Source organism: Lycorma delicatula, chromosome 11 (assembly GCF_047948215.1).
Source record: "Lycorma delicatula isolate Av1 chromosome 11, ASM4794821v1, whole genome shotgun sequence".
NCBI classification, from domain to species: domain Eukaryota; kingdom Metazoa; phylum Arthropoda; class Insecta; order Hemiptera; family Fulgoridae; genus Lycorma; species Lycorma delicatula.
In genome coordinates this window covers 11,076,346-11,102,059 of record NC_134465.1, presented here as the reverse complement: position 1 = coordinate 11,102,059, position 25,714 = coordinate 11,076,346, and the positions used below count along the sequence as shown (strand labels likewise).

Here is a 25,714-nt window from a genome sequence, read left to right as displayed (position 1 = left end):
TATTTGTATTGTATTATAATATTAAATTTAATTTTGCTTTTTCATATAATAATTTGTTATAAGCGTGTCATTACACGTGTATTACTTTTATTTTTTTGTTAATTTTGTTTTTATAAGATAGACATTTTTAATATTATTACGTGCTATTAAATATTTTATCTATTTAATTTTTAAATAGTAAATGAAATAATATTTTTATTACTTTAGATCGGAACACTCGTTTATAATTCTATTTTAAAATATGTCGACATTAGAATATAAATAAATAAAAAAGGGATAAATAAGAATGATATGAGTGAATGTAATTGAAGTGTAGTCTTGTACAGACTAAGGTCGACCACTCCTGAGATGTATGTATGGTTAATTGCATCCCAACCACCAAAGAACATTATATAGCATGCAAATCCGTAAAAGGTTATTCTTGCCTTTGGTAGGATTTGAACCTTAAAACTCTCGACTTTGAAATCGGCTGATTTGCGACGAGTTAACCGCTAGACCGACCCGATTAAGCCTGTTTTTCTTCAAGATCGAATCGTTACAGCAGTGAATTCGATAACCAGGGACCGGTTATCGATAAAAATAATTTGTGACGAATTAAAATAATTAAATATTATTTATAAATATAGATTTTTACATCCTTGTACGAAGGAAGTATTGTAATCGCGAAAAAATTTCGGTTTTTAGATAGCAACGAAAATTTCCATTTGACCATCCCTATCCATGTTGACTAGTTTCGGCGTGACGTCTGTACGTACGTATGTGCGTATGTATCTCGCATAACTCAAAAACGATTAGGCGTAGAATGTTGAAATATTGGATTTAGAACTGTTGTAACATCTAATTGTAAACCTCCCCTTTTGATTGCAATCGACTTGACCAGAAGTGTCCGAAAAAGCCCATAATCCAAAAAAAATTTGCATTTTTTTCTTAACTGCAGTAATAAGCCCTTATTAATAACTTTCCAACGATATGTCATAAGCGGTACTTATTTTCCTCAGTTCCAGAGTTATAGCCAAATAAAATTATAATCGATGAAATATTTTGCTTATACAAGGGGAAGGTACATCGGATAGAATCCGACTTCATTTCCTTTTTTTTTTTAAATGAAAAGTACATAAAATTTTTTTTCACTATAACTACTGCTCTTTTTTTATATTTTTTGTTACTATTGAATTATTATTTATTGTAAACCTCTTTTACGATCAGCGGTTAATAATTATTAATAAATCAATATAATTAAATTAAAAAAAGTTGAAAAAAAGAGATTTCGCCGCTACTAAGGAGGGGATAAACACATGTCCATATATATATATATATATATATATATATATATAAACGTTTCAACTAACGGTGGTTTTGGTATCTGGGGAATGCGAAACGCGAAGACATGTCGAAATTTTCCGGAAGTCGAATCACGGTAGCCATTACAACAAATTGCTTTCTTATGAAATCTACCTAAAATCAGGTTTTTTTAATTTTTTTTTGTCTTCAGTCATTTGACTGGATTGATGCAGCTCTCCAAGATTCCCTATCTAGTGCTAGTCGTTTCATTTCAGTATACCTACCCTCTACATCCTACATCCCTAACAATTTGTTTTTTCATATTCCAAACGTGGCCTGCCTACACAATTTTTCCCTTCTACCTGTCCTTCCAATATTAAAACGACTATTCCAGGATGCCTTAGTATGTGGCCTATAAGTCTGTTTCTCCTTTTAATCATAATTATACTAGTATTTCTTTTGACCTTTCTGAAAAAATATTTAAGTCTTGACATGTGTTTAGCGACTGGATGACACATTTATAAAAATACCTAAAATTTAAATAACAGACTTCGGTTTGAGGTGATTTTATTATTCTGGCTGCAACTCTATTAAAATTTAATAAATTTTATCGTAAAAAAAGAACCTGTTCTAGATCAGATCAGCTGAAAAGGCATTATTTATTCATTTATATTATTTACAGGAAGTGAAACTTGGACAGTCGGAGTATCTGAAAAGAAAAGGTTAGAAGCTTTTGAAATGTGGTGCTATAGGGGAATGTTAAAAATCAGATGGGTGGATAAAGTGACAAATGAAGAGGTATTGCGGCAAATAGATGAAGAAAGAAGCATTTGGAAAAATATAGTTAAAAGAAGAGACAGACTTACAGGCCACATACTAAGGCATCCTGGAATAGTCGCTTTAATTTTGGAAGGACAGGTAGAAGGGAAAAATTGTGTAGGCAGACCACGTTTGGAATATGTAAAACAAATTGTTAGGGATGTAGGATGTAGAGGGTATACTGAAATGAAACGACTAGCACTAGATAGGGAATCTTAGAGAGCTGCATCAAACCAGTCAAATGACTGAAGACAAAAAAAAAATAATTTACAACCGGTTGACTGAAAAATATATCATAATTAGTGTTTTAAGGTATGCTTGATTTATGAAAAAAAAGTCGAAATCCATTCGTTTAACAATCAGTTTTAAGAATAAATTAAATACATACACATACACAGATGTGCGCGCGCACGCAAACTCACACAAAAATCAACTATAATTTGATTATTATAAAGGATTAGGACACACACACACACAACCCCAGGTTTGAAACAAGTTTTTCAATACTATTTTTTATAACGTAATACATTATATTCTGTATCAACCATATCATTAAAAAGCGAAACATGTATGACTACTTAAAAATGAAATATATGCGTATTGAATTTTTTCAAATTAATATCCTTATGTGTAAAAAAAAACATACCAAAATGTTAAAATAACGATGATTCTTTTGTATAAATAAATAACACACATTAACGAAACGTATACGTACACCTTATTGCCCGTAACAGTAAGCGGACAGATGGTCGACCGAGTTGTTATACGTATCGTCAATCTCCGCGTACAATTTGAGATCTTCGGTGTATGATTTCAGGACGCTAATTTATATAATATAGATTAACGTATAGTTAACGGTTTTATTATCAAATACACACGTGCGCGCGCCCTCACAGATACACTCAATGTCTATTTAAAACTACCTGCTAATATAAAGCGTTAAACGTAATTTAAAATTAATTTTATATATAAATACTTTGATTTATTATAAAAAATTAATTAGCTAAATAAAGGTTTATTTAAAAAAGAAAATAGATTAATATTAAAAAACCGTTTAGAAATCGAACAAAGGTTTAAAAAAATATACCGATATAATAAATTAAGCGTACCACTATTATGATCACCGTGGCTTTGTGGTAGCGTCTCGGCATTCATCCTGAGGTCCCGGATTCGAATACTGGTCAGGTGTAACATTTTGCTTACGCTAAAAATTTTCACATTCGTTCGTAATAACTTCTTTGTAAGCTTGTGTGGTAAATCGTTCATCGATTGTAGAAAAAAGAATCGATACGACTGGACAGAAAATCTCCATAGGAATTAAAACTACTCCAGATTAAAATCTATTTAAGATCCTGTCCATCACCGCGTCAGGATACACGAATGTCAAACGTGTTTCTGCCACTGTCAAACCAAGCCGCTGCTTGGTTAAAAGTGTTGGAAAAATCCGCTTATATTTTCCTTTTCCTTTTTGTTCGATATAGTGTTGAGCTCGGGTTTGTAACTTTGACTGGGCTATTAGGATTGGAGTAGGGAAAATTAGTAATCTCAGTTATTTTTTAAAATTTCAAAATCCGATTTTGAGTACTAAAAATTCAAAAAATAAACGATATATGGGATGTATCTTATTTAGAAAAAGAGAGTAGAATAATCGACTGTATGAATAATATGTAACTGATATTTTATGCGACTGGAATAGTATCAACAAAAATTAGAATTAGGAAAATCGAGTTTTTTTTGTCTTCAGTCATTTGACTGGTTTGATGCAGCTCTCCAAGATTCCCTATATAGTGCTAATAAAAAGTAATGGAAATATTTATGTTCATTTGAAATAATATCGATCGAGAAATAAATTGTGAAGATTTTATTATTTAATCTAGCGATACACAAGTAAGAATAGTAAATATGTTTCTTTAGATGTTAATTAAAATTTAATTAAACGGATATAACAGAGATGCAGTATTTTTTGTCAAGTGTGCCGCAAAAGGAAAAAAATAAAAATTATTAGATTTTGTGGTCAAGGACACACGTAGCAGACAGCAGTTTTGTCGATTTCGCAATACCGGCTAGAATTTGTCAACAAATGTGAACGTTGTAATAAACAACTTACCAACGAATTACACACGCAAGACTATTATTATTAATAATAATAATGATGGGTGGGGAGGACGATGTTACCAATCTATCGAGCATTTCTGTTCGTGAGGGAGTACGTAAGCTTCGGTTGTGCAGTGTAAATTTTTTGTTATCGATAAATAATCGCGCCAAGCTCTTTACAAGATTTAAGTTATATAAATATTTTATTTAATTCTTACTTACTGTTCGCGGCTGTTTCTGGATTGTCGGAATATAATAAAAAAGGTAAAATTATATTTTATTATTTTTGTATTTGCGAATGTAATGTGTATTTTCTGTTTAGTCTTCTGTTCTTGTAGCGTAAATGTTATTTACCGTATTGTTTTCCTTTATTATAGTTGACGTGTAAACTCTTCTTGCGATTCTGGTATATAATTATAAATTTAACAAACTTTAATTAGCGTTTATGCGATTTATTATGTTTTTCTTTTATCTTTCGTAACCGCTACCCGATCAGACCATCAGATCCTCTCAGAACGTTAGGAAACGATAACGAAAAGACTTTAAGGAATAGGAACGTATCTCATCGACCCCAATAATAGTAAAATTTTATATAGAAATAACCCACTACTTTAAACAAGAAAGAGTTGCAGGAATCCAGATTTTTAGACGTTAGTGAATTAAATTGTTATAAGGCTCATATTTATTATGTATTGTATTGTAATCAGCAGCTCCCGGGTATTTTTGGGGGAAGGAGGAGTTAGTATTTAGCATATGCAAGCGTATTCCTGGAATAGTAGTAATTCTAACAGATATTATGTTGAAGTCTATGTTTTTTATTTTTATATAATTCTTGCCCTAACTACATAGCAATGGCTGTGATGCGCAGAGCAGCATGGCGCATCACGTGTCCCATCTGCACCAATAGCAACAGAGTAGGGAAGCGCAGCTGGCCTGGCAGCACACAACACACACACGCACACACAACAAGGATGAAGGCTCTTTATAAAGAAAATGGCTATAAGCAAAATTAATATTAAAAATAAAAACCGTAAAATTCTACAATAAATCAGAGAATCGTCCTAAAATTGATCAAATCACTTCAAAATGTTCACAAAAATGTACTCTGTGCCCTAATACTAATCGAGTAAATATTTAATTAATAAATATTTAATAAAAAAAACAGAAAACTGAGGGACGCGAAAACACGTGGTTTTAATACGGTCCTTTTACCTAAAATATATCCTTCTTTACACGTGAAAAAGATATTGTTTTAAACGGTTAATTACTTGAGTTAAAAACTACATGAAGTTAATAAACGAACCCGTAATTTAAATGCAAATCGGAAAAACAAATAAAATAAATTCGCGTGATGTACACATTATTAAATATATAATCAACTTTTTAATTTAACCCTTAACTGGGCCCGAAAAGGGTAGTCTTACCCACGAGTGCGTGGGTTCGCTTTCTTTCATTAATTAAAATTTTATTGGGGGCTATAACTCTGGAACCGATGAAAACAAGTACCGCTTACGATATATCGTAGAAAACCTCTCGATCAAAGCTTATTACTGCAGTTAAGAAAAAGTCAAAAATCCAATTTTTTTAAATATTGGCTTTTTTTGGGCGCTTTTGGTTCATCCGATTCTAATCAAAAGGGGAGGTGCACAACTAGATATGCTACAACAGTTTTAAATCCAAAATTCCAACATTCTACGGCTAATCGTTTTTGAGCTACGCGAGGTAATTACTTACGCACATACATATGTACAGAGACGTCACGCAGAAACAAGTCAAAATGGATATTTCCGTTGAAATCTGAAAACCGAAATTATTCGGGATTACAATACTTCCTTTTACGTAAAAATAAAAGTTGTAAATTATAAGTAAAAAATAACTAAAACACTTAATAACGGTAAAATTATATAAACAAATAACAGTATGCGATGAAAGTCGCGGGCATCCAAAACTATAATGAACAAAGTTTTGATAAGACTCGACGCACAGAATTTTATATAAATTTAAAAACATTAGATTTAGATAAAATTAATTTGTCACCTGTTAAAAAGAAAAAAAAAATTATTACTAGTGAAATATCTATTAGAATTTTGTTATCGCATTTAATTTTGGTAATCTTTAATTGTGTAATGTAACGTAGAATATTAAAATAAAGATCACTCGCTACCAGAAGGACGTTTATTATTATTTAAAAAAATGTATTTTCGAACGGAAAATGTTAACACACTTAAAAAGCGCGTAACATTTTTTTATAATAAATAATAGAATCCGTATTTATAATTTTTCAGATTTTTCTTTCAGCGGTAAATCTATTTGATCTCTGATGTGTGTAATTTTCACGGGAATAAATAACAACCGACTTAGATTTTTCAAAAGGGGTAAAGAAAGGTAAAAAAAAAATTGCACCTGACTCCGGTTAATTTACTAAAAAAACATAAATAAAAATAATAAATTTAACGAGATACGATGTACTGCTACCTCCAAGATTTTTACTTTCAACAGTGTTTCCCATCCAGCGTTCTAAAAAAAAACAAAAAACAGAAGGTTAATTTTAAAAATAACATTTCAACGGATATAAAATTTATTTTATTACGCAAAAATAAAAAAAAACAAAAAACTTAAAATATGAATGCGATTTACCTATCTTAAAATAATAATCGCAATCTTGACGGGTAATTTACAAATAATATCTAATTTTTCATCTAAACTATTACTTACAACCAGCTCGAACAATATTTATCGTTAAAATTACTGCTTGTAAATATTACAATTACTTTCTATTTTAACTTTAACTTCATTGTAATTACGGCAGCTATCGTATTAATTTTGTCCGTAATTATAACCTAATTTTATTTTCCGAATTTAGAAATAATTGCAAATAAAATTACAGTTTACTCGCAGACGATAAGAAACCGATGAAAACGTTACTAATATAACACGATTGTGGATAAATTGAGAAAATGAAGACGGAAATGATTATAATTTTATAAGGAATACGTTACCGTTCGTAATTTCAAAGAAAAATCTGTTTAATTGAAATACATCCAAATCGTTTTCGGTAAACCGACCGGGTGTTGCGTGCTGAACGGATTTTGATGTCGGTTTTGCTTGCATTGTTTTATAAAGGTGTGATATTTGTTTGATACGTTTACGACCGTTGCCTATCAGTTTTACGTACTTGTAGTTTACAGAAATAAAAACTCCACTAACTCAAAGATGGAAAACTTCTTTTAATTTACGGTTATTATCAAAACGATATCCACCTTTCCTTTTCCTGATTACGATGAGTTAATCGATCTACGGATGTATTATGGATTTATTCTACCGAATGTTTTTTAAATCCTGTTAAAAAACGTTATAAATCTTTTAAAATGTTTAAACTTTACATCCGTTTATTAAATATAACGGAATAATTAACGAAACGTTAATTGTGTTTTAAGCACGATCTGAAGCAGAGTTCCAAAAATTTTGAGAAACTACGTTAACCGAATAAATTATCGTAAAATACGGTAAAAAATAAGAAATTATGTATTACTCGTATCTTAAAAGTTATTATGCGTATAATTTCTTAAAAATTGTTGTTGTTGCCTTTCTAGTATTATTATGGGGATTAAAAATTCCACAGTAGAAATAAATGTACATTTTTAACGTGGATAACCTATATATATATATATATATATATATATATGTGTCTGATACGAGATAGTAATAGCGTATATAAGTAATTTAAGTGTTTATTGTGGCGATTTTGAAACCTGGATAAAGTTGTACATGTTCATTATGCAGCATTTGTATGCTTTTTATATTTACCAAATGTAAAATAATATTTTGTTCTTGTGAAATAGTTTTCTCATTTTCGAGGTTTATTTATTAAATTGCTCGCTAATTTACGTAACTTATATTGGATTTTTACTATAAGTTTCATTAATTTTTTATACTGTATTCACTTCTCTGTACAGCGTTTAAAAACAGCTGTCAAAAATGGGAAAATAGAATACGGGTCGAGGTGAAATTTAATAAAAATAAAATGTTGATACCAGTATTTTTAATAATATTCATTTTATTTTCTCTTTCCGTAGGGGGAGGAAAAAGCTCTGTCAGCCGCCGTCAGGCCAGCACTAATGGCAGTGCGGGGTTCTCCCCCGCTAAAAAAACCTGCCCCCCTATCGTGCAGGGCCCGAATCTAAGCCATATGGTATGTACAGTCCCTGCATGATCACGCAGGCACTCTACTATCCGAATCCGTATGACCAGAAGGCGTCCCCAGGGGGGTGATCGACGAGCGACGACTCCCGAAAACATCTATGTCCAGACAGGAGCCGGGTAAATTCGTTGCCTGTGTTACCGTGCTTTCGCTCCACCCAGTTCCTGACGTCGCTTAATAATATTCATTGTATGTACTGTTTTGATACGGCGTAAACAGTTTAACAAATATGTAACGTTAATTATAACTAAATATGAAAAATTAAGTAATTTCAGCGATTAACATTTCTGGACCGATAACGGAAAAGTCTTATTTCGTCGAAATATAGTTCAAATATAATTTAGGCAGACCAACAGGTCCTTTCGCCAACCGCGCGAGAAACCGAAAAAAGAATATTTTTATCCCTTTATAGGGGATTGAATAATACCGGAAAATATGTTCGCTAGGAAACATTTCTGCCCTTTGAATAAAATTTTTAGATACAGGATCCTTAAGGTCCATATCTCCTTGCCTCTTACACCTATCGTGACAAATTAAAAACAAGAATGAATCGATAGCAGAAAGCAGGATAATAATCTAATTCTACACTTTATTACATTCAAGAATACGGCACACCGTTTCTAAGCACATTACGCTTAAAGGCGTATTCGGTTTAATCGAATAAATAATAAAAATGTCAACGGATAATATTTTTTAGTAATATTAGGCGATAAAATGTCCGCTTAAAAACACACTATACTCCAAACGGTGGTTAATTTCAATTTCTATGTACGCAGAAACAAATACGTGATTAGTTTTTACTTATTATCTTCTCTTTAGCCCTTCTGATTTGGCGATCAAAGTGCCCTTACTTTCCGCCGTCTTCTGATCGCTACTGAAAAGACAAATAAACACTTTCTTATTCCTTCCGCAGATGATCGAATTAGAGAAGCGAACGAAAAAGGAAGTTTCCGTAAACACGTGGCGTAAAAGAAAACTATCTTCCGCCGGCACGCCAGGGTGGGCTCTGCGGGAGCGACTGTGTTTTCTCTTCCTGGCAGTTTCCTATGTGCGCATGCGCACAACAGCTAAAAACCACGCCGCTGGAACTGTGAAGCGCACGATTCCGTACAAAGATTTTCGTATTTTTTTCATAAACTGGGGGATGGCTACTGACATTAAGCTTAAGGATTATTATATAATTGTACAAGTATAAAGAAAGAATTTAAGAAAAAAGGACTCGTTATATTAAATGTTATCGATAATATTAAGCGAAAACAGGTGGTGCTGGAGTCCACAGTGCCTATACGCGAGCCGCCGCTGGTCATAAAACACAAAGATTTTCAAAAATCTAGACACGCAAAATCTGAGCCGTATTATTAAGTTTTTATATTTAAAAAAAAAAGTCATAAGGAAATTATATTCATTATTTATGAATATTTTCTTAAAAAATAAATCGTAATAGACGTAAGATTTAAATCGTAATGCGTTTCTGAAATACGATAATCAGAAGGACAAGGATTTTTTTGGCTTGAAATATCAATTCCCGGGCGTATAACTTTAATATGACGAGATAGATTACTAGTCGTCGCACCGGCATAGGGTACTGATCTACGGCAAAGATTACACAAGGCTTTTCCAGGGCTTGCTTCAGAAATGCAAGTCCAGATGCGACTTCTTTTTCTGCAGCTAACGTTTATAACTTTAGAAACAAATTATTCTTTTATAAAAATACTTATAAAATATCTACTTATGTACGATTTAAAAAATAGAATACCGATAAATCATTTAGAAAAAATCGGCTTCTGAATATATAAACTGAAAAAAAAAATAAATAGTTTAGTTTCAGTACGTCGATGAAAAATTTTGTTTCCATGTTAAACTATAAAGCCTTTTTTTCTTAATATTAGTACTTCATTAAAAATAATACTTCAGTTTTCGGATCAAGTTACGAGAATATATCCGATAAATAGATATATAAACACATAAAAACAAGTTGTAATATTAAACGTATTTCCATCTGCCCTTAAATAAGAAAAATAAATTTTTTCTCAGGATGTAAGCTTTTTAATACACAAAGAAAAAATCTTTATCTTTTACCAAATATATTGTAATGTAAATCGAAACTAATAATTTTTATTTTCCAAAGCTGTACGTAGAACAATCCAAAAATTCAGTTTAAATATCTCTTAACCGTTATCTTTTATTTATTTTACTTATAGCTTTTTAAATCGAATAAATAGCAAGCTAGTTTTCATTTTCACAAGGGTTATTATTTCATTGATACGACGTAAAGTAGCAGCAAACGAAAAATCTATCATAATAGAATGAAGTAACATTAAGACTATTCTAATGAGATATTTATTAAGGGGCTGATTGAGGTCGCTGAAGAAAAAATATATAACGATTATAATCGACTACGTATAATATAATCTTTTCTTTTTCTTCTTTACAATCTTTTATAATCTTTGCTGATATAATTAACGGTAACTCCGGTAAAGATTCTTTGATACTAATTATAATACCGTTACGTGTAACAAACTTCAAACTTAATTGACCCACCGGGTTGGTCTAGTGGTGAACGCGTCTTCCCAAATCAGCTGATTTGGAAGTCGAGAGTTCCAGCGTTCAAGTCCTAGTAAAGCCAGCTATTTTTACACGGATTAGAATACTAGATCGTGGATACCGGTGTTCTTTGGTGGTTGGGTTTTAATTAACCACACATCTCAGGAACGGTCGAACTGAGAATGTACAAGACTACACTTCATTTACACTCATACATATCATGCTCATTCATCCTCTGAAGTATTATCTAAACGATAGTTACCGGAGGCTAAACAGAAAAAAGAAAGGATTCAAACTTAATTAAACGGTCAGTAAGCGAAGTGATATTCGGGGCGATAGAATGATAAAGATGTATACTCGTGGAAAAATTTGCTAAATTTGTATATCTTAACTGCAACAACATATGTGGTGTTAATAAACCGGGAATCTTCGGCTGAAATTAAAATTTGAACCGAACAATCTCGAGCGATTTTCCTAAGGTTGAAAACGCTTATGCGGTCATTATCTCGAACCGTTACCGTCGAATGCGAACGGTTCGTCTTCTTGGTTTTCAGTGCTGTTATGTCACAGAGACATGGACGGTCAAAACGCTTAAATATTGAACAATTTTAAATGTAGGTCGGCAAACGATTATGATATGATAATTGCAAAATTTTACATCTCATATTACACGACAAAATCTTTGGTAAATATGGTCTTGATGAAGAATTTTTATGACTTAAAAATTCGAGAAAATTTTCGTCTTGTTGAGAGGTTTTATTCTAGAGGCGGTATCGATGACAGCCATTGTATGATTTTTAATTATAAGAAAAAAGTAATTTAAAAGAAATAATGTGTATAAATGCACTCCATTTAGAATTAGTTTAAAACGATATGTTTAATGATGGATAAACGTAATAAAATATTTTTTTATAGTAAGAAATGTTTTAATAAATAAAAAAATTGTTCAATAGACAATTATAAATATCATAAATAATAATAATGTATCGGTCAAACGCTGATATAGGACTACTTTGCAAAGAGTAATTTTAGAAATAATTATTTTTTCGTTTAATTTTTTTTTTAGTGTCTGTACGCATCAAGTAAAAGATTTGTCAATCGGTGACTAATGCGTTGATTATGTGATGATGAGAAGGGGTAGGAAAAACCCAGGTGGCTTCCTTCACGTGATGGTTCGATTCAAATACAACCGTACACGTGTAACGGTCAATATTGCTATACGAGTTACAATGTAAGTAATCCTATTTCTTATATGCACATCCGGTATAATTAAATTAATTTAAGATTAGTCGATTATTTTATATTGACTACATTTTATAAAAATAATAATAAATTTACTTTAATCTAATAAATATTTTAAAAATGGAATATTATTATAAGTATTATAAATGAAATACAATGACATGCTCGATAAAAATATGTAAATTGGATGACGTGTTACGTGTGGATTATGTTAGGTTAATTGTATTGCGTAATATACCATGTTTTCCCGACAAGTACAACAGTGTTGCCGGATTTCATTTTTCAATTTAATGAAAAATTATTCAATCTAAAATTTAGTTCACAGACTCATTCACCATTTTTTTTTTTTACATTATACGTTGTCTAATATTAAATTATTTTTTCTTATTTTAATTGTGATTGCGATACGTTTCGGTTTCCAGATTTAAATGAAAATATACATTTTGACCATCCCTGAATCCATTTTGACTAGTTTCGGCGTGACGTAAAAATATAAAATATTTTGATCTTTAAAGGGAAGACACCTCGGTTTGAATCTGACTTCATCTCCTTTTATTATTTTTTTAAAATTTAAATATACTGATTTAATAATTATTAACCAGTGATTCTAAAAAAAATTACAATACATAATAATTCAATGATAATAAAAAAAAAAATGAAAAAATTATTAGCGAAATAAAATTCTACATACTTTTAAAAATGTGTAAATTTAATTTAATAGGTATTACATATGTAATAGATGTTCGTGAAACATCTGATTATTTAATATTAATTGAAAATTATAATTTAAAATCGTATTATTTTTGGATTTTCTAGTTTACTTACGTAACAAACATCTGTAAATAAGGAATATTTGAGTAGACACTAATTTAGTAAATACAATGATAGGTAGTTAAGTTATCGTTTGTGAACCAACGGAATAAAGACGGTTTTCGAGTGTTACATCGCACTCATTAATCTCAAAGGGGAGGGTTAATAAAATCTTTTGTGTGAATGTATGTGGGTTTACGTGAAATTTTATTTAAGGTATCTTGAAGTGCATTTACATCATACTGAAGTACGTTCCTCTTTAAGTTAAATATTTTAATTATTTTTATAATTTAAAAATATATATTTACCCGTTGATTTCCGTGGTAGAGTGTTAGCATCTCGGTTTTTTATCCGGAGGTTCCGAGTTCGAATTCCCGTCAGGCATGGCATTTTTTATACGCTACTAAATTCCATTTCCATATTCCCATACATAAGCTTCTCCATAAAACGTCGTAGTAAATTAATTCATGAAATATAAAAATAAGTAATTAAAAAAAAATAAAGATAAATTTTATCTGTAAGAGTAATCTTAAAAAATCCGTTTTATAATTGTTACTTTATAAAAAGGTAGTCGACAAATATATAACTCCGACGCAGTTAATGAACACAGATGTCGTATGTAGCCAGCTTCGGGCTTGAACGAATGTACGCGGAAATTAACGAACGTCTGTTTGAAGAGCAACCTTTCTAGATGCTTGTTAGAGCATTAAAACATGTACATTTTTATTAAATCTTGCGTTCGTTTGAAACATCATAAATTGGTTTTATTATATTTATTACAATGTGAAATATTATTCAGGAATATGCTTAACAGTGGTATTACTATTAATTTGTAATTAAAACTAATAATTAAAACTAAACTTGTGTGTAAGGTATGTACAAAATTAATTGGGTTTTGATAAAAGTTCAATGCAGCAAATTACCTAGTTTATATATATATATATATATTTGTGTGTGTGTGTGTGTGTGTGTGTGTGTGTGTGTGTGTGTGTGTGTGTGTGTGTGCGTGTGTGTGTGTTTTATATATAAATAACCTTTATTTATCCACATGTTGATTACAATTAGTAATACTAGATGAAATGTTTCTTACAACTATTAGTACATAAAATAACTTTTCCTATACTGTCATCCACATTTTATCTTGGTTATATCTGTAATACTTGTAAAATATTTTAGTGTAACTGCTCATTTTAAAAAAAATCTTGTACTAAGCTTTTAGTATTTTCTTAACTTACACCTTAAGTATAAATGTAGTCTATGTAACGTACATTTCCTATTATAATGCAATTCTTAAATATATTATAATGTATAATTTGCTCTTTTCTCCTAAAGTGTACATTACAATATGTTCAACGAGTAAATAATAAGCAACCCTCCATGACCCAATGATACGTATGACATGTAAATGAGGTGACTTAGGCTGACAATTCCCGAGACCTGTGGTTAATTGAATTTCAACCGTCAAGTATTCTGGCATTTACTGTCTAGTACTCAATTTCATATAAAAGTAGCTAACTTGTACTAGGCTTTGAACCTCATAACCTTTGACTTTGAGAATCGGCTATTAAACAACTGATTTGTGGTGAGTTAATCAGTTCTGTGGGCTATCCAATATGAGTTTTTATACAGTAATTTAAAAAAGAAGTTTACACAAATTATATATTTGTAAGTACACAGTATTCAAAATAATTTGTTTACAAATTCTCTTAACAGATTTTTAATCACCTGTAAAATATTCTAATGTGCATGTACTTTGGATCTAAATTTCTTTCATTCTACCAAATCGTTTAAATGGAGAAAATTATCATATTTTTTTGGAAACTCTCCAATTAAGAGGAAATATGTGGTTTCACCACGATGGAGCCCCAGCACATTTCAGTCAGTCGGTATCAGATTTCAATAATACTTGTTATATATATATATATATATATATATATATATATATATATATATATATATATATATATATATATATATATATATATTGTGTGTATGTATATGTGTATATAGTGCGTGTGTATAGTATGTAATAGTGCTGTATAGTGTATATATATTACATACACACAAACACACACTCATACTCACAGTGCAAATAAATAATCCTTGTTCCATGAAATTAAAAAGGAAATTTTAAACAATAATGCTCTTTAAACATTAAATAACCAATTTTTTTATTTGGGCTGAACATAACCACAAGATAAAATTAATCTTGTTTTAATGAATGAGTATAAAAATTGTAATAAATTTACAAATTAATACCATTAAATGATTAAAAAAAAAAATAATTAAAAATGTATGATTAATGTAAAAATATTATTAATTTTTAACTACATAGAATCTGATGTTGACAACACATGATATTTTGTGCGCCTATTAAATTACACTTACACTTTTTTTTTAAATGTAAATACGTAAAATTTTATCTCATTAATAATTGTAGATATTTTTTCTTTTTTTTGTTATTGAATTATTATTCATCGTAATTTTTTTATAATGAAAGGTTAATAATTTTTAATAAATCAGTATATTTAAATTAAAAACAAAAGTTAAAAAAATGTAGATGAAAAAGGAGATTTGAACCGATGTGCTTTCCCCTTTCAAATATTTCATTAATTAAAATTTTATTTGGCTATAACTGGAACAAATGAAAATAAATACCATTTACGATATATCGTTGAAATCCTTTCAATGTCAATTACTGCAGTTAGAAACAAGATTTTGGGCTTTTTTGGACACTTTTGGTTCAGTGGATTGCAATCAAAAGGGGAGGTGCACAACGAGATGTTACAACAGTCCTAAACACAAAATTTTAACGTCCTACGGCTAATCGTTTTTGACTTATGCTAAATACTTAAGTACATACGTACGTACAGACGTCACGACGAAAGTAGTCAAATTGGATTGAGGGATGGTCAAAATGGATATTTCAGTTGAAATCTGAATATCGAAATTTTTCGCGATCACAATAATTTCTTACTTCGTACAAGGAAGTAAAAATGAACTAAAATTAAAACGTGTATTAAGTAAGAAACTATTTTTAATGTAAAAATACACAATATATATATAAACCGATCGAAAATATTTTTCATTCTATTTTCCTGGCATAGATCTAAAGGTATACTGCAAGAAGGAAAAGTATGGTTATCAGTCAAAAATGGGGTATGGTTTTTTTTAATTTCTCGAAGTTTTATGTCTGAGGAATCCCAAAAAAGAAAAGATAAAGTGTTTTGAGGGGGGGGGGTAAGTAAATTTCGTACTTATGAACGTGTGAAAAAAAATCATTTTATTCCATTGTTAGTTGCTTTTCAAAAAAAAAGTAAAAGAAAAAGAAAAACGTTTTGAATCAGCATGCTGGTTCAAAATTTGGATTTTTTGTTTTGCGCTTTAATATGAGGTACATAGTAGCAGATCGTTTGGTTTCGCTATTACAAAGAGACGGTTCACTATTGTCTACTAATAGACTTACTGAATTTGAACCTCAGTTCTGCTGTGTCAAACATTAGACGTAATAACAACTTCCTGATAGCCGTCCGTGATGACTCAATCCGCCACTGTTACCATCTATACAATGTTTATTGTTCGTTTATTTATTTATTTTTTCGATCGATGAAATAATTCACCGCAAAATCTTACAAAGAAACTTCTAAAGCGGGAACGTGAAAATGGAAATTTGTAGCGTATGAAAAATACCGTATCTGGCCGGGATTAGAACCCGGTACTCTGAATGAAAGGCCGAGACGGTACCGCTCAGCTACGGAAATCGAGTAATTAATTTTATTTTTCACTTTTAAGTCGGTTCAGCTATTAATTACGTTTTGATTGTTTTGTTATACGTTTACCATAACTAGGCGGCAATTCAACCCACGACTTTCAGTGTAACAGGGGGAGCAGTTCTTTTCCCGTTGTTGCAATTTTCATTCGTTTTACTTATTTAATTTTAAATATTTAGTGATATGCGATATCAAATTTCTATGCGCGCGCGTGCGATTGTTTTAATGTGCACTTTTGTATTAATAAAAAGTCACCTGATTTGAGTTTTGTCCGAAATGGAACGTTAAATAAACGGTAACTATCAGTTCTATTTTATTTATCGTAAATACAGGGTGATTTTGAGGGAAAGGGAAATAATTTGGGAACCGATTCTAGAACTTGAAATAAAGGAACAAGTTCACATACAAACATATGTTCGAAAACGCTTCTTTGTAAAGTTACGGCTAGCGTAGATTTCGCTCGGATTTCAGTTCCCCTGTGAAATAAGTCATACTGAAATTTTTAAGGCGTTATATAAGGGGTAAAATTGATCGTTTTTATGTTTTTTGACCTGAAAAATTGGATAAAAAAAAACAGTACTATCATCCCTTATTTTCACGATATCCAGAGTAGAACAGAAAAGTTCAGTGACGAAAAACTCGTTTTTTTAGGTTTGAAGTAGAATAACTTTGTTAAACAAACTTGTAGAGTTTAATTCTGAGAAAATCGTTGTAATATACTCTATGGAAAAAAAAACTTTAAGGATTAGTAAAAATAAAAACAACAGTTTTCTTTTTTTTTTAGTAAAATACGCGTTTAACCTTTGAAAAATTAAAATAATAATTTTAATTTACTTTAAATAAAAAATACTCTGTGGTTTATATTTTTTAAATTTAAAATAAATGTTGGAAAATTCCACCGTTGACATCGATGCACTTTTCAACTAGTATCCTTGATGAGGGCAGCAGCACTGAGAATGCAAGCGATCAGTTCGTTACGTGCGTCTACGTTTTTCTTGTACACCTCTCATTTCATCCGTTCCCGTAAACAATAATCTAAGGGGTTTAAGGTTCACCGATGTAGTCGGACAATTTACCAACCCTCTACGTCCAGTCCATTTACCGGTAAATTTTTCATCTGAAAACCGTCTTACTTTATTCGAGAAACGGGTTTGTACTCCATCAAGTCGATAGTACATTTAGATTTGTTTCGCCGATGACAAATTTTTAAGCAAAAAAATACATCGTTTAAAAATTTCAGATAATCTCTTCCCGTGACACGTTCTAGTAAGAAAGGGCCTAATTGTTTGTCGATCGTGCCGCATCAAACTATCACCGAAAATTTGATCTGACTACAGAATGTGGGTTTCTTCACACCACCGACGTGAATTTCACGTGTTGTTTACGCCGTTACGGATACACGTATCTTCGTCCGAAAATAGTACAAACGAGATTTAAAGGTAATTATGTTAACCCGCTGAAAAAACTCGTCCGGCACGGTTACCCAAGCTGGAGGTGTTGTATTTTCTGGACGTGACAGGGATTCAGTCCTTGAGCGTGTAATGTATTCCGTACTGTACTTTGTAGAACGTTGAGTGGCGTAAAAATTATTCGCGTGCTCGTTTTAGAACTAGAAGAATTTTTTTTTTCATCAACTTGTAACGGTCGGCGTTCAGATGAAACACGAGTGCTGCGAAGTGTACTACTCTCACGAAGATTATTAAATTCTACAAATCAATTTGTTGTTTGCGGTCTAAATTTATTACACTAAGAAGTTGTTTTTAATTTTCATAAATTCATTCACTTTGTTCTGTTTTGTTTTTAATAATAAAAGTTGATATTTTTTTTTTGTTTTTCATAGACTTCGTTTCATCAATAAACTTAAATTCTCTACACGGTACATCAATAAAATTTACGCATTTATCAGTCATTTAACAAAGTTATTGTACTTCAAACCTAAAAAAAAACGAGTTTTTTTTTATAGTTTTAAGAACGAGTTTTAAGAACCCATAAAGTTTACTCCTCCTATGACCCCCTAAAAATTTCAACATGACCTCATTTCACCGGGGAACTGAAATCCGAACGAAACCCACGCTAACCGTAACTCGACAAACAAGCGTTTTCGGACATATGTTGGTATTTGAAGTTCTTTCTTTATTTCAAGATCTAGAATCGATTCCTAACCCGTCTCCCTCCCCCCCTTATTGAATCGCTCTCTATGTAAATTAATGCTGTTCTAAAAAGTTTTAAAATTTAAAAAAGTGTAAAGTGATCGTTCTAAAAGAACAAAACAAAGTTAACTTAAAATCTATTATACCGTATATAAAAATGTAGTAGTTTCTGAGAATCTGTTTTTCACGCAAAAAACTTCTAAACCGACTTTTCTGAAATGTTACATAACCTGGAAGGACCATATGATTACTGCCATCACGAATTGTTTCACCGTTTCAAAATTGTGGCGGATTAACTAACTTACGGTAACAACCGGATTAGGTCCCTTTCATTTCTTGCCCTTCCGTCCATAAGTTTGCAAGTTTCTCGCATGGAAATATCTCAAATATTAGGAAATATTTTTTTACCCGTACGGAGGACAGGTAACTACTATTTTTAAGACGGAAACAGACTTTTTTGAAACCCGTATACTTCAAATTATTAAAAAGTTTCGAATCCTGTACTGACAAAACTGTTGCTCTGCAGAGATTACAATACAGTGACGTTTTTAAAAATTGAAGATACTTTGATTGTTATTTACCACAAGAAGGATAATGAACGCAGTAGGGCTAGACGGGAAGTATTCGGTGTAGTGACCGGTTAGTATTATAGATGAAAAAGGCCAGTAGCGTAATATTCGTTGAAATAATTACATAATGATTAAAATCTATCATATAAAAAGAAAATAGAGAAAAAAAATTTTAGACGTAATTATTATTTATTAAAATTTTTGGTGGTAGCGTTGAGATGAATCGCTGGAAAACATTTGTCGTTGGGGATATATACTATATTTTTGTAATATATGTTTTATAATTGTAAAAATCTCTCTCTCTCTCTCTCTCTCTCTCTATATATATATATATATATATATATATATATATATATATAGCAATAGCGAAGCATTACCGAGTCTACCGGTATTTTAATAAAAATTAAAAAGTAAAAATTGTAATTATGGAGTAACAGATTTCATTTGCGCGCGGTGTGTGTGTGCGTGCGAAATCTTGCATTACTGATAAAGACATTACACAAGATTGAACATTAGATTTGATTAAATAATAGAAAGCTTCATCAACCCCATCTGTATCAACGGTATATTAGATCATTCTAGTTTTGAAGGTATTTTTATTTATTGTAATACTTCATTTGTGGTAGATTTAAAAAAAAAATCAGTTGATTAAAGCGAAATGTTTAATGATAAATAAATTTTATACGATGACAGAGGACTTTAGCTAATAGGAATTTTAGAGGTAAATCTTTTTTTATTTAATTTTTTTGGGATGAGGCATAAGTAAAAACTTCTGTCAGTCTAACTAATGCCACGATGGTGTGAGGGAGGGACGGGGGTTTTAACAAACGCAGGTGGCTTCCTTCCCTCTGATTGGCTACCGTCAGACAGTACTGAACAAGCGTTGTACAATCCAAATACAACCGTAAACATGTGTACATGTGTGTGTGCGTATGTATGAGTATTGCTGTGCGAGTAACACGTTAATATAGACGTTTTCTTATAAAGACATTTCTTATATAGAGGTTCGATATAATTAAATTAAATCAAGATTTTTCGATTATTTTATATTTATTACATTTTATTTAAAATAATAATTAATCACCTTAAATTTTAATAAATTAAATAAAAATATTACGATAAAGTTTATCCGTTTTGTAAAGTAATTTACAAAAAAAAAAAGATTCTAATTTTACATAATAAGATAACATTTTCCAGTTTTATTTACAATTTGACCTCGTAATACCCTACACGTGTATTTAACGAGCGAAGAATATGGTCGATGAAATTAATGAGTTATTAAAAAAAGTGAAATTTTTGCCCAGAATCAAACCCGAGACCGGTATATTTAGCAGCCAACATGCTAACAATTATATCGACTGATCGATCAGTTTTTAATATGATAAAACGTTATAAACTTATTTATAAAATGAAATACAGCATTAAAGGGTAAAAAAATGAATATGTAAAACTTTTGAAATGTGGTGCTATAGCACCAATGTAAAAAAAATAAATACTTCATTTCATTTTGTTTGAACAAAATTTTATTCCAATAATACTAGTATAAAGGATCCTTTAATTAAAATAACTAACAAAAGTAAATTTATTTGAAAATATTCAGCGATTTACAAAGTAAATGTCCATGAACTGGTAAAATGATTGTTTTCTATTTTGTATGAACCGTTTAAAACTGTTTACTTTAGAGAAATATAAATGTTTAAATTTTATTACCGATTTATTTAAAACTTTTCTCGACCTCTGTAAATATTAATTTTATAATATCGACGTAGGTGGTTAAAGTAAATGTCTCTCTCTCTCTCTCTCTATATATATATATATATATACATAAGCATTGCCGGGTCTGCTAGTATCAAACAAGTATGAACAGTAGTCACGTACAAGTGACCACTGTTGAAATCATTACATTTAATAGCGTCTGTTTTTTGTTTTGACTACTGTCACTTTTAACTGAAATTTCTTTTTTGTTTAGCACAAGCGGCAGTGTAATTATAAAAAGAGTTTTACTTTACAGTACATATATCTTATATACATAACTCTTGTACGAACAAATACAAAAAAAAACAAAACATGTTACTATTAGATCTGTTATAATTTTCTTTTTCTGTCGTAGAGTATGCTCAGAGCAGAGAATGAAATAGCACGTACCTCACTCGATCGCGTTGCAAGTAAGTTTTTAATTTATATTTTGCATTGATTTTATGTTATGATAATACTAACAAAAAACGAAACAAAATACACACTAGAACCGTTTAAAAATTGCCTTCCAACTGTTGAAAATGTTTTGCAGATTAATTCGACAAAGAGTAAACGGTAACGGCCAGCAATGTCTGTAATCCCGTCTGCCATCATGTTCTTCTGTAGGGTGCCGACAAAGCATCGGTTGACAAACGCTGAAACCTGTCGTGCACTCGCTTAAACCCTTACGATTAATACGATTAGTTTTTCTGGTAGAAGGAAGAACAGAGATCTGCCAGTGACTTTCTTTGTCGTGAAATGTAGACGTTAGTGTACAACTGAATTGTCACGATGCTTACACAAATAAATAACATTATTTACGTGTAAAATTTAAATAGAAGCAAATAAACTCGTAAAATAAGAACGGTACATCCCAAAATTGACACGTAAAAATCAAAATATTATAGTTAAATAATGAATATACATTATAATTAATTATTTTCTGGCACTTGGGGTAACGTGACAGGTCCTTTCAGTTGTGCAAGAATTTATTTAAATTATTCAAACGTTTCGTATTTTATCCATAATTTTTTTTCTCTTTTAAAAGTATAACGCAAATTTCATATTTTTTATTTCGGTTTATATTTTTGACAATTCATTTCGATGACAATTCATGAGAAATAGTCGTGTGTCTTTCAAATATTACTCGCTACGATCTTAAAAATTACAGACGACATCGATCAAAAATTTTTTGAATGTTTAGGATGTCGAGAAACAACTTGGAACGGTAACCGCATTCGTATGATTTTTGGTCAGGTAATCTTCAGAGACGAATTTGAATTTTCTTCAGATCCAAACATCCTGAATTACCACTCACAGTCGATTGAAAACTCATTTATTTGATTTCATAAATCGGACAAAAGTTTTAGGGGAAAAATGTGTAATTTTGTAGTAAATGCCATCGTGATTGCATAAGGGGGAAAGCAAGATCATTGAACATATTCATTAAACATGTAATTATAAAAATCCTTTTTTTTGTTAACATTTTCTTTTTAACTACTTTCCTATTAGTAATTGGAGAAAATCGATTTTTAGACCGATCGATGTACTGGAACGCATTGCAAAAAAAAATTGATCGGTAAATTTTCATAATGAATTTGTGATAAAAATTTCTGTCATTGAGTTAAGAGAGAAATATTCACAATTTTTTGTTAATTTTATAAAGGTATTCGTTTAAGCTAACGATGAACTGTAATCTTGTACTTCAAGTTGTGCTTTAAAGTTGGTCTGATATTAAAGAATGACAAATGCAGAGTCGTACAGTTTCATGGATAAGATAAATTGACAAGTAAGGTTATCTAACTAATTTGAAATATAAAAAAAAATTGTACAGTTTCAAAACTGATTATATCGGTATCTAATATTTTGTACTGTTGTTTTAGTCATATTTATACTGAGAATTTTTACTTTCTTATACGAAGTAAAGAAAGTATTGTGATCGCAAAAAATTTCGGTTTTCAAATTTTAAAAAGTAGTTGAAATAAGTAAGTCATAACAGACTGAAACAAAAAAATGCTCTAGTTAATTTTCAAGGGCAAAAAGTACGTTATATAAGATATACGTGCATGCAGCGGTTAGACATGGAGAGGGAAGACTAGACGATTGGCTGCGTGTTGAAGGTTTAACTTTTAACCGTTTTACTGTTGCAATTCTGCTACGGTATAGAATAGGACTTTTTATTACACAGTTTTAAAAGTTTAACACACACACACTCTCTTTAAGAAAAATTAACTATAAAAATTTGTATATTTTGTGAATGCATTTTTAAATATTATTAAGAATTCAAGATTAAGTTGTACGGAAGATAGTGATTAAATTTTTTAATCTAGAAAAACAAAACCAAGTTTGTTTTTATTAAGACTTATTGAACGGCAATTTAATGAGTGAAATTAAAAAGTTTATTAAACCTCATGATTAATAAATCAAAAATTTTACACGTTCTTACTTTTACTGTGCTAGTAAATAATTGTTATAATTATGCCCAAGCTGAATTCAACGATATTTTTAGCTGACAACTAATACATTATTACTTATCGATCTTGTTTTTGTTTGATATCAATAATTTTTAGCTGACTTAAAATAATCTTAATTCGAGGAATAATTTGTTGTAAACGCATCATAATTAAAAATGTATATAAATTTTTCAATCTCTTAATAAGATTTAGAGACAATTTTATTCTGTTTATTTATTAATTATCATAAATATTTTTTGAACAAACAGTGGCAAAAAGTGTGTGTTTCAAGCTATATAATTTTTTTAATTATTATTAAATTTCTTATATGTAAAATTATGAATAATTTCTTTTAAAGTATTTATGATGCCATCCCATCTCAATTTCACTTTCGTCGTTAACGTTTTGGTGTATGTACGTGGGTTTATAATGATGAACTTTTTTTATAGAATATTCTAGAAAAATAACTGTTGAACACAATTTAGGAGGTTATTTAAAGTAAGTAATAACTTTATTACTCTTATATATATATATATATATGAAACAGATTTGGTAATTTTTTTTAAGCTAATAATACTTTAACTAAATTTAAACGAGTTGAAAATGTAATCGGATGATTTTATAAAGCTTATTATCAGGAATCTTAAACTGTTATATTTTGTTAGAGTTATTGATATGTAGAATGATTTTTATATTTTATTAAGGTCTATTCTAACATTTAATTTTATTTAATAATTATTTTCGGACATACATTTTATTTAGTAAAAAAGTAATGCATTTTACATTAGCTTGATTAACCAATATGGCGGCGTTATTTTTATAAAATTAAATTTTATATAGGAACTGCAATGAGTTTTGAGAACTAAAAAACAAAATACTTTATTCTTTTAAATGACCCTATGAGAATTGTTTTGATTTTAAGTTTTGTAACAATACATATATAGCGGGTACTGAATAGCAAATCTGAGTATTTGAAATTGACAAGAAAAAATTTGTCTAGGCATGTTTAGCCTACTTTTTAAAAGCTGTTTTAATGAAGCACAGAATGCAGTTGTTTGTCTCTACTATACTATTTTATAGGAACTAAAATTGGATTTTCATATGAATGTAAATGAAAATATTAATAATGATACAAAAATATTTTCTGGCACAAAAATATATTGAAAAATACTTCAATTTGATTATACTTGAAAATTACAAATACTTGAACATTTGAGTCTGTTTATTTTTATGGCTGCTGAAATAAAATATACTTTAGGAAACGATTGCATTCATAACTTTTATATGAATTTAGTTTAAAATTTACATCGCATAGTATTTTATCAGAATTATTCTGAAAATTTACAATTAATTTCTTTATCGTAAGAAGAATGGTTCTTAAATGAAAAAAAAGTACTAAACCAGAGCAATAAGACCAATGGAGAGTTGCCAGGAAAAAAATGCCATAATTTCAGTTATAAATGATTTTATTACTTCATACTTTTATATACATTTTTGTCTAATCTTTGGTTTTCATTCTGTATAAATGACCATAAAACCAAAATCTTCTTTCTCAGATTAAGAACCTTAAATTTTACTGTACATTTGTAAATTTCTATATTACTTTTCAATTTATAAATTTCATTTACATATTTTTGTCCCTGAGTTTTCTTAAGATTTTTATTTCTACTTTTGCTATTTTTTGTTCTAAAAAAAATGCATACATTCTGCCCCATACAGTGCTTCTGGTAGAACTGCAGTTTTTTAGCGCCTCAATTTGGAGTTATATAACAGGGAATTTTTATGATAAACTTTCTTTATGAGATGATAGGCAGTTTCGATTTTTTGTACTGTATTCCTCATCCCACACATTTTTCAATTATATTTGATGTTATGATTTCTCTCAAATATTTACATTTTTGTACTCTACTTACTTCGTTGATGTCAGAAATTTTAAGGAATTTAGTTATTTTTTCTTTTTCTTTGGAAAATTAATTAGTTTTTTTTTCATAAGAAATTTGAAGACCAATTTGCTTGTAAATTCGCTTAGTAATTGAATTCTGATTTT

General features: G+C 30.1%; 1 protein-coding gene across 14 annotated transcripts in view; it reads left to right on the top strand.

Moving 5' to 3' along the window:
- LOC142332600 (AP-3 complex subunit delta-like) overlaps positions 1-25,714 on the top strand; it is a 90,948-nt gene that overhangs the window by 18,081 nt on the left and 47,153 nt on the right. For 4 of the 14 annotated variants that reach the window (XR_012758344.1, XR_012758348.1, XM_075379128.1 and 1 more), the window contains one exon: positions 21,591-21,645. The exons of 1 other annotated variant lie outside the window; for it this stretch is intronic. Coding sequence is in view for 4 of the 13 variants with exons in the window: in XM_075379128.1 (XP_075235243.1) it covers positions 21,591-21,645 (55 nt within the window). In the remaining 9 variants the exon portion in view is untranslated. Of the gene's footprint in view, positions 1-4,217; positions 4,459-8,270; positions 8,372-12,005; positions 12,171-13,837; positions 13,864-21,590; positions 21,646-23,868; positions 24,166-25,714 lie in introns of those variants that run through there. 9 more of the 14 variants (XR_012758341.1, XM_075379129.1, XR_012758346.1 and 6 more) reach the window with 7 other exon arrangements.